The following is a 15,289-nucleotide window of genomic DNA, read 5'->3' as shown; positions in this document are numbered from 1 at the left end:
GGAGGAGGAGCCCGGCTGAAAAATAATGACATCACCTGTGCAGGGAGAGGGATGGGAGGAGGGATAGAGTTGAGGAGAGGGAGGGGAGGAGAGAGCGATGGAGGGGACGGAGGGGAGGAGAGAGCGATGGAGGGGACGGAGGGGAGGAGAGAGCGATGGAGGGGACGGAGGGGAGGAGAGAGCGATGGAGGGGACGGAGGGAAGGAGAGAGCGAGTGCTGGGGGAAACTGCATTAGACCGATTGGCTGTCTAGCGGGAGCGGAGAGAGGGAGAGAGGAAGACAGAGAGACAGAGAGTGACAGAGAGAAAAAGAGAGTGACAGAGAGAGAGAGAAAGACAGCCGAGAGAGTGGAGGAGAGGGAGCATCTTTATTGATCAAGCAGCAACATAAAGCTTTGTGTATTCAGTCACCTCCGTCCCTTTAAATAAATGCATAAATAACAAAGGACAAAGCATAAATCACAGAATGTTATCTGCACGGGTCTGCATGGGAAATATGCTAATGTGTTCCTTTTCACAAAAGCTCCAATCGTGCCTGGTTGTGAAATAGGATTTGAAATCCAGTCGATGGCTTTGATTTGCAGCACAAGATCCAGTTGCATTATTAAAGCACACTGAATAACACCTGGGACAGAGACTTGCAGTGCCAAAGTGAGGTCTGTGAAATGTGTCCTACTGAAGAGTACTAAACCCGTTCTCTGTTACAAAGAAACCCAAACCTATACAACCACTACTCTGTATGGGGCAGCCCAGCGGTGAGGGATGGGGATGTGAAACCAGAAATACATTTTGGGTCTCTAAGACTTCTGAATTCCTCTGGTGTGGCTACAGAGGAGCATGGCAGGCTCACGTTACATACAGCCTTTTCTAAAGCAGAGAGAGGCTCCTCTGCTCAAACCGTAAACGTGTCAGTGTCGCTCAGCAGACGGGGATGTCTTCTCTCCAAGTACCACTGTTATGAAGAGAGGGGGAACTGAAGCCTGTTTCTCCACGCCCCCCACGCTACCGCGTGCTGCTTAAGGATGACATCATTCTTTTAGCAAGCAGCCAATAGCAGGCCAGCACATGGAGCCTTCCTGGGAGCACTGTCCATAGGAGAGAGAGATACAGAGAGGAGAGATACAGATACAAAGATGAGAGAGAGATACAAAGGAGAGAGAGAGACAGAGAGGAGAGAGAGAGAGACAGAGGAGAGAGAGATACAAAGAGGAGAGAGAGAGACAGAGAGAGACAGAGGAGAGATACAGAGGAGAGAGGAGAGAAAGACAACGCAACTGGTCTGAGAGAGACAGAGGAGAGAGAGAGAGACAGAGGAGAGAGCGAGAGAGAGAGATACAAAGAGGAGAGCGAGAGAGCGAGCGAGAGAGACTGAGAAGAGATGTGGTAGAGAAAGAGAGGAGGAGGAGGGAGGGAGAAAGACGTAAAGCACAGTGCAGCAGGAGACTGACTGTTCATGGTCCCTGGAGGAGGGGTCTCCCTGACCCCAGCCTCTCAGGAGGAATAAAAGGACTTCTCATGTAATGGATTAGAGGTTGGTATACGAAGGGAGAGAGAGTGTGAGTGTGAGAGCCAGCTGCAGCTCCCTTCAGCATCGTATGCCTCCTTTTTCATAGAAGGCACAAACACATCTCTGCAAATCCTCTGTTTTACAAACCCCGACTCAGAACCCAAACAAACAGAGGGGGAGGTTCTGATCATCGCTGACTTCCTTCTTCAACAGCCACAGAGGAACCTTGAGGGAAGCTTGCTTATGAACATCTCTCAATCTCTCAAATCCTCCCAAACAAACAAACACAGGTTTAGTCATCAGTTGACTTAAGGGTCTACGGACTCTGCTCTACTGACCAATATACCATGTTTACATTTTGTTTTACATTTAAGTCATTTAGCAGACGCTCTTATCCTGAGCAACTTACAAATTGGTGCATTCAACTTATGATAGCCAGTGCGACAACCACTTTTATTATTATTATTATCATTATTATTTTTATTTATTTTTTTATGAGGGGGTGGGGAGGGGGGGGTAGAAGGATTACTTTTATACTATTCCAGGTATTCCATGATGGATTCTCCTTGTTGCATCAAAAACAGCAGCAGCTTTGTTTCTCAGGCAGACAAGGAAGTGAGCAGCAGAGAGAAAGCGGACAGACGTCAGGCAGGATGTGCTTCCTCTGTGTGTGTGTGTGTGTATATAGGAAAGAGAGTTTAACCACAAGATCAAGTTAACAAACAGTAAAGCTAACTTTGTGACTACACTTAAAATCAGACAGATCATTCAACAGGCCAGACATCAGGGTACTTCAGTCAAACAACTGGTCTCTAGCTACAGACAGTGCTGCCGGCTTGTGTACACTACATTAGAGCATGTATGTACTGTACTGAGAACCAGGAAGGAAGCTATATACAGTATACCATGCAATGGCCATCCCTGCTCCGATCAACAATACTCAGATAGTAATTCTAATGGGGGCCTAAAATGTGTGTGTGTAGGGAAATCGCGCACGGGGCTCATTCTCCCAGCAGTGGTCTGGAGAGTGACGAGACGGAATCACTTGGTATCCCTGAGCCATAGGACGCCTCAGTGAGCACTGGACACACACACACACACACAACCGCTTGGCCACCTCTTGTGTATCTATGTGTGGGGATGGGGGGGTGCTTTACATATGTTGCTTTACATATTCCACACGGATAACTTATTTTTCCACCACTCATTTGCATATATTGTCGCACACTGCCTATTTCATAAAAGGCAAAAATAATTATTATGAAAACAATTGATTCTCCCCATGTAATCTTCCCTCCAAATACCTCTCACAACAGTGAACACAGAATGCTGCTATTCTAATAATTGGTGTTCAACATATATATTTTTTAAAGAGCTTAGCGAAGCAAAATGAAACAGGTTGCCTCTGGTCTATTGCTCTTTATATATCCCATAATATACAGTATAATCCCACACTTGAGAGTCCAGGCCACCAATAATCTCCCGAGTGGCGCGGTGGTCTAAGGCACTGCATTGCAGTGCTAGCTGTGCCACTAGAGATCCTGGTTCGAATCCAGGCTCTGTCATAGCCGGCCGCGACCGGGAGACCCATGGGGCGGCGCGCAATTGGCCCAGCGTCGTCCAGGGTAGGGGAGGGAATGGCCGGCAGGGATGTAGCTCAGTTGGTAGAGCATGGCGTTTGCAACGCCAGGGTTGTGGGTTCGATTCCCACAGGGGGTATGAAAAATAAAATAAAATAATGTATGCACTAACTGTAAGTCGCTTTGGATAAGAGCGTCTGCTAAATGACTAAAATGTAAATGTAAAATGTAAATAATCCTTCAGTTTAAACAGGCCATATTAAATGGATGATGAAGGCTCCATCATCTTGTACTTGGCCGTCACAATGCTTTCCTGCTCCACTGTTCTGGGCTGTGCTATGCTGTACTCTATTCTACTGTGTTGTACTATACTGTACTGTGTACAGGTCTCGGGCTCTGACAGGAATTCCTGCCTTTAACTTTTTTATCCCCCTCCCTTCCCACCCAGTACCTGTAGGAGGAGATGAGAGAGAGGGGGAGAGGAGAGGGAAGAGAGGGGGAAGAGGTGGGAGGAGAGGGTAGCTGAGAGGAGAGGGGGAGATAAGGAGGCATGGAGAGGGGAAGAGGAGAGACGATGGAGCAACAAGAGAGGGAGGCTGATGTTTTATTATCACGTGCACAGGTACAGTGAAACGCCTTTCTTGCAAACTCTTTAAGAACACAAGAAAGTAAGTATACAGGGTCAGTGCCAATACCATATTTACAATGTGCTGGAAAAAGGAGAGGTTGAAAATGACTATGAATATGCCTGCCAGCTGTTCTGTACATGCTCTGAGAATGCGCCCTGGAATACTGTCCAGTCCCGCTGCCTTGCGAGTGTTGACCTGATTAAAAACCTTACTCATATCAGCCTCAGAGAGCGAAATCACCCAGTCCCATGGGTCGGTGGGGGCCCTCATGTACGGCTCGGTGTTGTTTTTGTCAAAGAGTACATAATAAAATGCATTGAGTTAGCATGGAAGGAAGGCATCGTTGGGCAGATCTTGGCTGGGTCTTCCTTTGTGATCCGTAATGGACTGTAGGCCCTGCCACATGCAGCGGGCGTCGGAGACGGTGTAATAGCATTCCACCTTGTTCCTATATTGTCCTTTTGCTTGTTTGATGGCTCTGGAGGTCTTAGCGGGACTTCCAAACCAGCCACTCGCAACTCATTGGAGGACCCTCTGTTGTCATGTGTTGCTGATGAAACTCTGAGGGTGACTTTAAGAGTGACGAGGGGATCAAATAAACACAACACTTCCTTAAAAATAATAATAATAATACAATTATTATATATAAAAATATAAATAAAAAATAGCTTAGCGAAGCAGAATGAAACATGTTGCCTTTGGTATATTGCTCTTCATATTACCCATATTATACAATATAATCCCACCCTTGAGAGTCCAGACCGCCAATAAACCTTCAGTTTAAACAGGCCATATTAATGGCTTGTACTTGGCCGTCACAATGCTTTCCTGCTCCACGACCCACACAGCCACAAAGAGCTCCAGCAGACCACTGTTCTGGGCTGTCCTGTACTGTACTGTACTGTGTTGATCTGTCCTGTACTGTACTGTACTGTACTGTGTTGATCTGTCCTGTACTGTGTTGATCTGTCCTGTACTGTGTTGATATGTCCTGTACTGTACTGTGTTGTGTTGATCTGTCCTATACTGTACTGTGTTGTGTTGATCTGTCCTGTACTGTGTTGATATGTCCTGTACTGTACTGTGTTGTGTTGATCTGTCCTATACTGTACTGTGTTGTGTTGATCTGTCCTATACTGTACTGTGTTGTGTTGATCTGTCCTGTCCTGTCCTGTACTGTGTTGTGTTGATCTGTCCTGTACTGTGTTGTGTTGATCTGTCCTGTACTGTGTTGTGTTGATCTGTCCTGTACTGTGTTGTGTTGATCTGTCCTGTACTGTGTTGTGTTGATCTGTCCTGTACTGTGTTGATCTGTCCTGTACTGTACTGTACTGTGTTGTGTTGATCTGTCCTGTACTGTACTGTGTTGTGCTGTGTTGTGTTGATCTGTACTGTACTGTACTGTGTTCTGCTGTGTTGTGTTGATCTGTCCTGTACTGTACTGTGTTGTGCTGTGTTGTGTTGATCTGTCCTGTACTGTCCTGTGTTGTGTTGTGTTGATCTGTCCTGTACTGTACTGTGTTGATCTGTCCTGTACTGTACTGTGTTGTGTTGATCTGTCCTGTACTGTACTGTGTTGTGTTGTGTTGATCTGTCCTGTACTGTACTGTGTTGTGTTGTGTTGATCTGTCCTGTACTGTACTGTGTTGTGCTGTGTTGTGTTGATCAGTCCTGTAGGAGAATTCCCTTTGTCGTTTTAGAAGATTTAAACCTCAGTAACAGTTGGGAGGCATTTCATATGTTACATCTGTCAAGCCTCGAAATCAGACAAACAAATACAGGTGGCTCAAAACAAAAAAATAACGCAGTGCGTTATGGGATACCACTTTGCTCTGAAGCCGGCAGTGTAGCGGACTCGGTCTAATTAGCCCCTACACCTACCATCATTTTCACTCCCTCAGCTTTGGGACACTTGTGCATATGGCGGAGGCGCACGTGAACGCGCAAATGGAGGGGTAAGGAGGAGGGGATGATTTGGGATTCAGCCGGAGAAGACAGGAGGGAGAGGTGAGGTGCAGGGAGAAGAGAGGGAAGAGAGCAGAGAGAGACGGGAGGAGGCCTGGAGGGAATGTGCTGCCTGTGTGTGAGGGTGCAGGAGGAGAGGGTGGGGGGCTGCTACTAGCAAGCATGTCTGGGACTGGTGATCCCTGAAGCCCCAGGGTAAAGTCCCTGCCTGGCTTCAGCAAAACAGCCCAGCTCCATAGCACTCTAAGTGGGATGAAAATATGAGCCTTCCCCTGGAGCGGGGGGAAGGGAGGAGGAGGGAAGAGGGGGGGTTCAGCAAGGTTGTCATCCTAGCTATGATGATGTAATCCCTAAAATTAGCTCCAGAGGCAGCAGCAGTGGTACACGCAGCAGAGAATGAATGATGTTAACATTTTGATGAAGTGAGGCCTGGATCTGCACTATATTTTCAGGTCCCAGATACACTCCCCATGGCCGGGTACAGTACAGGAGACTATTCTTGCTGCTTCTCACATGTTTCACGACACATTATCTCTCTCCAGGGCTTTCACTTGTATATACTGGTAGTCGGCGTGCCTTGCCTGATCAGTGTTTTTGTTAGAGCTGCTGTGTTCTTATTATGGTATATCAGAGCAGCTGATTACAGCTGTGTTGTTAAAAGCCTTGTAGTGTTTGTATAATGGTACATCAATGCAGGCTGATGTTGTGTTGTGTTAGCCTGGTGTGCTGGGGCTGGGGGGTTAGAGGGGTGGTGGTTGGCGGGCTGAGGGGCAGGTGCTGAAAGGAAGGGGGCTAGTTCCAGGAGGACAGAAGTGATAAATCACCCAGCAGCCTTGGAACTCAGTGGAGGAGGAGCAGGGAGGTGAAACCCCCAGAGGTCTCCTCTATAAGCCAGACCTCCTCTGCCCCACCCCGCTCTCCATCTTCACCCGCCAATCTCCCCTCACCGCCACACAACCCTGCTCTATCACTCACCCCGCAGGCAGATCAGCTCTAACAGAGGGGTACATCAAGACCCTCATGGTCAAATTTGCTAATAGGATGAAATGGGATAACACAAGATAGAGAGAAAGGGGTTAGTGGATGTGTGCCACACACAACACGTCACATACCAGACAAGGACAGAAGTGGGACAAGACAGAGGACATCAAGTTCACCTCTAGAAGATGACGAGGGTCTCCGTGACAACAAGTCAGCAATCAGCCCTTTACAGCATGAAGTCATCATGAGACATCGCAATATCCTCATGACCTACAGAGCCTGGCTGGGGGAGGAGATGTGGAGGGAGGCTGCAGTGTAAATGATCTCTGGGATCAGGACAGACAAAGGCCCTCTATGTGGAGCAGCCAGCCAGCACTTACGCACCTCTACTGGCTGATCACCTCAGAGTCTGTGATGATCATGAGACTCAAGTACACACAGAGGCAATATCAGCTGAGACCTGATGATCAGCCACTAACTGACTAGCTGCAAGCGCTAAAAGCTAACCTCAGCCGCCAGGCTACGTTCAATTAGCCGTGGATGTTTTCACACGTAGACGCTAACCCTAGCTAAGATAAGGATAAGAGGAAGAGAGGAGAGAGGAAGAGTGGCACAACCAGCAGCAGACTGACAGGAAGTGAAATATCACAGGCCATTGACTAGCCTAGCGACCTGGTTCTGCTGCTAGCTGTAGCTGGGTGTCGCACACCAAGACAAAACAGAGACTTGCAGAAGTGTGATCATCACCCTTCAACAGTACGAATGTAGCCTAGTCATTCTATTCAGGCCAAGTTGAGACATTCGTGACCCAGTTACTGGACCATGTCTCATAGAAATGTAACGATCCATGTAATAGTCTCTTAGCAAGGCTAGGAAAGCACTTAGAACATGATTCTGAAGGCTAAGTGAGGTGATGTATCCTTCTATGGCAGTGTGTGTGTGTGTGTGTGTGTGTGTGTGTGTGTGTGTGTGTGTGTGTGTGTGTGTGTGTGTGTGTGTGTGTGTGTGGCAAGTAGGCAACCGATGTACTAATAAAGTGGGGCAACTGAGTCATCATTCATTCGTCAGCATCCGTATTAAATCCCATTGTGCATCAAAGTATAATTGATCCCAGGTCTCTACAGGCTGGCCTGGAGGAGGGTAATATTTCAGGATCAATGACACTCAATGTCAATAGCATGTCATAGGGATACTCATCAGCAGGTCGCACACAGACACAAACAGACACACTATCGTCTGGTAAACCCAACATTGCCTGATGGTCCAGTTTGTTTGTGCTTTAGCCATAAGTCCTCAACATGTATGGCATGACAACAACAGAAGAGTTTCCTTCAGAAAGTATTCACACACCCCGACTTTCTCCACATTTTGTTGGGTTTTCACCTGAATTTAAAATGGATTAAAATCAGATTTAACTGGCCTACACACAATACCCCATAATGTCAAAGTGGAATTATATTTTCTAAATTTTTACAAATTAATACAAAATGAAAAGCTGAAATGTCTGGAGTCAATAAGTATTCAACCCATTTGTTATGGCAAGCCAAAATAAATTCAGGAGTAAAAATGTGCTTCACAAGTTGCATAATAAGTTGCATGGACTCGGTGTGCAATAATAGTGTTTAACATAATTTCTGAATGACTACCATCTCTGTACCCCATACAATTATCTGTAAGGTCCCCCAGTCGAGCAGTGAATTTCAAACACAGATTCAACCACAAAGGCCAGGGAGGTTTTCCAATGCCTCACAACCACCGATTGGTATATGGGTAAAATATAAAATAAAAAGCAGACATTGAGTATCCCTTTGAGCATGGTGAAGTTATTCATTACACTTTGGATCGTGCATCAATACACCCAGTCACTACAAAGATACAGGCGTCCTTCCTAACTCAGTTGCCAGAGAGGAAGGAAACCGCTCAGGGATTTCACCATGAGGCCAATGGTGACTATAAAACAGTTATAGAGTTTAATGGCTTTGATAGGAGAAAACTGAGGATTGTTCAGCAACATTGTAGTTAATCCAGAATAGTAACCTAATTGACAGAGTGAAAATAAGGAATATTCCAAAACATGCATCCTGTTTGCAACAAGGCACTAAAGTAATCCTGCAAAAAATTGTGGCAAAGCAATTAACTTTTTGTCCTGAATACAAAGTGTTATGTTTGGGGCAAATCCAATACAAACACTGTATTTACTGAGTGTCACTCTCCATATTTTCAAGCATAGTGGTGGCTGCATCATGTTATGGGTATGCTTGTAATCGTTAAGGACTGGGGAGTTATTGCGGATAAAAAAGAAACAGGTAAAATCCTAGAATAAAACCAGGTTCAGTCTGCTTTCCACCGGACACTGGGAGATGAATTCACCTTTCAGCAGGACAATAACCTAAAACACAAGGTCAAATCTATACTGGAGTTGCTTACCAAAAAGACAGTGAATGTTCCTGAGTGGCCTAGTTACAGTTTTGACTTAAATCTGCTTGAAAATCTATGGCAACCTGAAAATGATTGTTTAGCAATAATCAACAACCAATTTGACAGAGCTTGAAGAATTTTGAAAATAATAAATGGGAAATGTTGCACAATCCAGGTGTGGAAAGCTCTTAGAGACTTACCCAGAAAGACTCACAGCTGTAATCACTGTCAAATGTGATTCTAACATGTATTGACTCAGGGTTGAATACTTATTTAATCAAGATATATTATTTTTTACAAATGTTAGAATTTTTCTTCCACTTTGACATTAGAGTTGACAATTGACAATTTTTTGACAATTAAACCCATTTGAATCCGACTTTGTAACAACAAAATGTGGGGGTGTGAACACTTTCTGAAGGCAGTGTAGAGTACGGGACCAGGCTAGAACCAAGAGCTTCTGGTGATAAAGACCCTTTATGACATACATCAGGGGAAACACTGCTGCTGTTCAACTGCCAACACCAGACAGGCAGTGAAAATTGATTACTGGAGCTATTAGTCAGATGCTCAGTTCTCTAGTGTGTGTGTGTGTGTGTGTGTGTGTGTGTGTGTGTGTGTGTGTGTGTGTGTGTGTGTGTGTGTGTGTGTGTGTTTAGAGTAAAAAGAAGAGAGCTAGAGAGAGAGAGAGCTTGGTGCAATGGTTGAGTTTTAGTTTCAAAATGATGATACATGTTTATCTACAGTATATGATGATGGGACAGATGTTCCTTGAATCTCTTTGCTTGGTAATATCATTAGTTTCACAACTAGCAAACCTTTTAGATAGGTGTCAATCTGAAATCCTCTAGTAAGGGCTTTAAAGCAATGTACCCCTGAGGTCCACTGTCTTCTGCACTTAAAGAGTACACAAACTATTTCATTTCCATTTGGAAAGTCCCGTCATCACATATTGCAAGTCGAGTATGCAGCCAGATGTGTCCAATCACTCATCTTTAAAGAGCAGGTGCCTTCACCAGCACGACTCACACAAAGCAGGGAAAGTTAACATACACCGCCACACACTCAGTGAAGAAGTCAAGTTTCCCACGTACCTGGTTATCCACATAATCCTGAAGACGATCACATCAAGCACCAGGGATGGAGCGAGGAGAGAGAGAGAGAGAGAGAGAGAGAGAGAGAGAGAAAAATACAAGGTGTCAGGAGGATCAACAGAGGACATTTACATTTTAGTCATTACATAAAACATAACGACTGTTCACTGTAAAGGCATTTGTCTGCTTCCCCCCCTACATACACTCTATAAAACTGACATGAATAGTAAGCGAGCCCTCTGCAGAACATAGAACAGGCTTTATGGCTATGGTAGTTCAGTGTGGAGTAAATGTAGGATACAGGCATGAAATCTACATATTCTGCAATGTTTCATTCAACTTTCAACACTCAACATCATGTGACAAAAAAATACAACATAGGTTGACATTTTTTTGGGGGGGAATGCAATCCTGCATTATAAACAAAGAAACTAAAATGTAACCAACATACTGGTAGCTATAATTTTACACAGTAAAACCACTCTCCTGTGTATGTATTGCTGGACACATCGTTAGCTATAGACCAACATCTCAACCACAAACTGCTTTTAGACGTTTACCTACCACACAACAACCAGTACTTCATTTAACACTTTTACAGTTTCACCACAGCAGTCAACACTATACTTACACTAGACAGAGAAAGCTTAGTACATTGACACCTCAGACACAGCAGTCTATGGCATCTTCCTATCGGAGTCTAATAGAAGCCCTTTAACTTTAGGAACATAGTGAGTATACATTAGTGTCAGTTCTTACCGTGGGGTCCTGGCTGTCAGTGATCAGTTCCCGCTCTCCCTGGGGGTTGACTTTGCGAAAACGCCGGCGGGAACGTCTCTGGGACACCTCCCTCTGCAGCGCCCCGTCCTCACCCTCGCTGGCGTTGTCCACCTGAAACACATCACCAAGCTGGGCCTCAGCGTTGGAGGTCTGGGTCTGGGGCTCAGAGCTACCACCACTACTAGACTGTTCTTGTTCCGAGATCAGTGTCAGCTGCTCAGACTGATCACAGTTCGTTTTGGCTGCTGGTTCTGAGAGCTGATCCTGGATCTGTTCCTGTTCAGGGTTCAGTTGTTCCGGCTCCTGGTTGAACATCCAGTTCTTCCACAGCACAGAGAGCCTGTGCAAGCGCAGTGTCATGGGGACTGCATCCAGGACACAGCCAAGAGAAGAGAGGAGATAGGAGGGGTAGACGAAGACGGTATGAGGCTCTATCTCTCCAAGGCTGCGACGAAAATAGTTATAGTCATTCGCAGTCTGTTGTGTTGAGTCTGGAGGACGTTTCTGTACAACATTGCTTACAGTGAGGCCACAGCTTCCTGTAGGAAACCTTCAACATGCAAATTTCCTTTCTGAGACAGAACATTTAAATAATGACTACGGAGTGCTTTGTACTAATATGCTGTTGTTGCTGGAGAATTTGTTTTCTTTTCACGTTATAAAACCAAAGCTGAGCAAATAGTTGCATTTTGTGAAGTGAGTTGTGAAACGGAACTATTGAAAAACATTAAAAACTAGGAAAACTATTTATGGAAGAATACTTCAACTGTTCAAGACTCATATACTTTGAGTATTTTCACTAGGAAAAAAAAGCTTTTTTGACAGTTGTTCATTGTTTAAAGTTAAAACGCCACCCTATGACAAAGGCTGTCCAGTACTTTTCAAGACTCACATGCTTGCAGAGTATCTTCACTAGAAAAACACTGATGATGAAGGCAGTCTAGTATGAGAGAGGAGAGGCTGTGTTTTATGAGGGCAGATTGAGTGGGTTTATTAGGACAGTGGAGGAGCTGATGTAACCTAACCATCCAGTTAATGTGCTGTGTTTGTAATAGGGTTGTGGCAAATGATTTTTTTAAATTAATGTTCAAACAGCCATTTTTTTGGTTAAAAAAAAATCATTAAAAAATATAAAAAATCATAACATTCCATGTGAATTCACAATGCAGATAGTCTACATCGTGCTTCCTGCAGAGAGAGAAACGTTTCATCATTTACGCTGCTGGTGTGCTTACTTTTCACAAGTGGCGCGTGTAGCCTGTTGTTGTCATGCAATCACAAGTCTTCAAACCGGCACTAGGTTACAGTCATAGAGCTTCCCTGTTATTAGGAGATATCTTGGCTAATCAATGGAAGATGGAATTCAAATCACAGAACTAAAAGTTAAATGAGAAGGATCGGCTACAACGACCAAGAGCCAACAGGCAGGCCGCTACTTAATCATCTGAATGGGTTTGTTGTTATTTACTGTAGGATTTGGAAGGGGAGAAATAGCACAGTTCAAGTTATGTAGTCTCAACTACCATAGCTAGCGTAAGCTAGCTAGCTTAACTAGAGTTTCTCGGTTTGATGCTTCAAGACAGGTACTATGTAATCATATTTAATGATAAATAACGAGTGAGTCGACTTGGTTGCTACCTTTCTCCCCCTCCCTCGTCACTCACATGTAAGATGCTGCTCTCCCTCAGCATTACAGCTCCAGGTAATAAAGTAGCTCAAAGATAGCCTTTTTTTCTCCTCCTAACGTTACAGCATTGTTGCGTTCGGTATTTGTAACATTTTTATTTTCCCTTTATGATGATGATGGGACCTGTTTTCGGTAAGTGATTTTGTCATTACGTTAAGGATCCCAATTTTGTTTAAACGTTCACACCCCTAGATTGTAAACCCATCAAATGCTTCCTGAGAGGACATCGTGACGGCAGAATGCCACCACCGGCCCAGCCGGAGTAAAAACAAGCGGGAGCCAAATAAGAAATGAAGTTAACAAAAAACATCTGCATTAGTCTGAACACTGCTGAGATCTCCCTCCTCTCAGTTCCCCTCTCAATCTGAGCGGTGAAATCCCTGCCAAGGCAATCCAACTTTTTCCACTGTATTTTAAAGCATCACGGGTGGGCGATGACGAATATGAGCAGAACACTATTGACAACTGTTTTGCTTCGCTCAACCATGTACTTAGATGACTTTTCTATTTCATATAGGAGTGGGCGGGTAAAACCCAGAGCCTGGTGTAGTGGGACTAAGGAGGAGGATGAGAGGGGAGGGTAGTCTGTGATATAAACTCAACCCAGAGACGTGTGTGTGTGTGTGCCGATATATCAGGGCGATATTGGCATTTTCTAGTCTATCGGCTATGCCATTAGTACATCGACATAGCAAAACTGCTGCTATGCCAGCCATCACTCACCGCCTGAGCCACGAGCACTGCACAATGCAGAGCTGGAAAAATCATCATCAGCAGCAGCAAGTTAGCTCATTCTCCAACAAAAAGAATGGTGCAGTATTGAGAAACGGATGAACTGACACAGTGACCAAAATCGAACTCCTGTTGCAAATATTAGTTTAATCACTAATAAGGCTCGTGTCGACATGCCCGGACATGCAGATAGCCATGTGACCTGTTAGCAAAGACCACGATAACTAACCTTTTAATCTGTGGTGTTAGCTACTATGCTAGCTAACTGGCTAGATGAACATGGTACTAAGATATCAGATAGGAGCTAATCGCCAACGTAGCTAGGTAACGTTAGCTGGTTATCATTTTGAACATGCACCATTTTCAGCAACGAGCCATCCGACTTGCAGTGTAATGGTAGCTATTTAATGGTGGGCTGATCTGACCAGCCGCATTCGTAATTGACAGTTGATAGTTGGATTACAGTGCATTCAGAAAGTATTCAGACCACTTCCCTTTTTCCACATTGTTACGTTACAGCCTTATTATAAAATGGATTAAATGAATCTACATAAAATACTCCATAATGACAAAGTGAAAACAGGTTAAAAAAAATAATAGTGCACATAAATAAAAAAATTGCAAACATTTATAAAAACCTGTTTTTGCTTTGTCATTATGGGGTATTGTGTGTAGATTGATGACAGAAAAAAACAATTTAATAAATTTTACAATAAGGCTGTAACGTAACAAAATGTGGAAAAAGTCAAGGGGTCTGAATACTTTCCGAATGCACTGTATCTGATTGTCATCATAGGGAAAGAAGGAAGTGTTTTAAAATGCCTAAATAAAGGTTGGCAATAGGTTTAGCTACCTAAGAATCTTCCTGCATGTTTATGGACCAGGTAAGCTGTAGATCAGTTTGTGTGTGCGTTCTCACTTCTCAAACTATGGATGGGCAGATTTGAGTCAATGAGACAGAATGTGCATCATCATTTCATATTTTTTCCTACCCTCACACTCCTTGTTAGATGTTATGCACATTTATGGCTAGGTAGCAAATGTCATCGTCATTGAGCTAATTATCATATTAGCGGTAAACAGCAGCAAGTGATATGAGCGATGGAGAGAGATGTGAAAGGGAGCGGAGTTGCAGCCTCGCTCTATCCAAGCAGTACGATCAACTTACAACCCTCCCATTTCTTGACAGATGGCTGAACTAGCCAATTAAGTCATTTTGAATTTTGTCCTGGCAGCTGAGTTGTTTAGAGAAGTGTCCTGACAGCTTAAATAAATATTTTTTTCCAGATAACGGAAATAGACAAAAAATACTAGTTTCATAAGCATCTGTGATCACAAATCGTGACATTACGTAGGACTCATTTGCATTGAATAACAGCATTGCCAATATGATGTCCTTCCATACAGGCATGACATACTGGAGTGATGCCTCTATGCAAATGTTGTTGATTAGTACGTAAATCCCAAATGGAAGTCAAACAGATTGTTTGTCATCTGTAGCACCATAGACTCTACTGATCAGCCCAAACAAGCTCAATAACTCAATGCATGCACACACTCCTATTGAATATGCATTCACCGGTATTGTGAGCAGGCCTATGCCAACTTAATTTACCCAGTTTATCAAGCGATTTACCATTCAAGTACAATTATTACCATCACATTATGTAGTTTGATTGGTAAAAACAAAGTCAAATGTATTGTTTTATTTTAAAATTGATGCATTAAATGCATACATGGTTGTCTCTGGGAAATGTTGTCATCAAAATGTTCAGATTTTATGATATTGAATATCGGCCTAAAATATCAGCCATCAGCCTACTTGACCCCCAGAAATCAGTATCGGCCCTAAAAATTCCATATCGGTCGTTCTCTAGTTCAGACGGCAGGCCTGTCATCTCTGTGAGCCCCAGTCA

The 15,289-nt window shown here is 44.1% G+C and overlaps 1 protein-coding gene across 2 annotated transcripts in view; it reads right to left on the bottom strand.

The window, feature by feature from the left end:
* Window positions 1-15,289, bottom strand: part of LOC121580109 (rap guanine nucleotide exchange factor 6-like) — a 168,016-nt gene that overhangs the window by 91,161 nt on the left and 61,566 nt on the right. For both annotated transcript variants that reach the window (XM_045224327.1, XM_045224328.1), the window contains exons 6-7: window positions 10,934-11,065; window positions 10,175-10,192 (exon numbers count right to left, since the gene is read on the bottom strand). In XM_045224327.1, the coding sequence (XP_045080262.1) occupies window positions 10,175-10,192; window positions 10,934-11,065 (150 nt within the window). The remainder of the gene's footprint in view (window positions 1-10,174; window positions 10,193-10,933; window positions 11,066-15,289) is intronic.

This window comes from Coregonus clupeaformis, chromosome 13 (assembly GCF_020615455.1).
Source record: "Coregonus clupeaformis isolate EN_2021a chromosome 13, ASM2061545v1, whole genome shotgun sequence".
Classification (NCBI taxonomy): Eukaryota; Metazoa; Chordata; class Actinopteri; order Salmoniformes; family Salmonidae; genus Coregonus; species Coregonus clupeaformis.
This window is presented reverse-complemented; position numbering and strand designations above follow the sequence as displayed.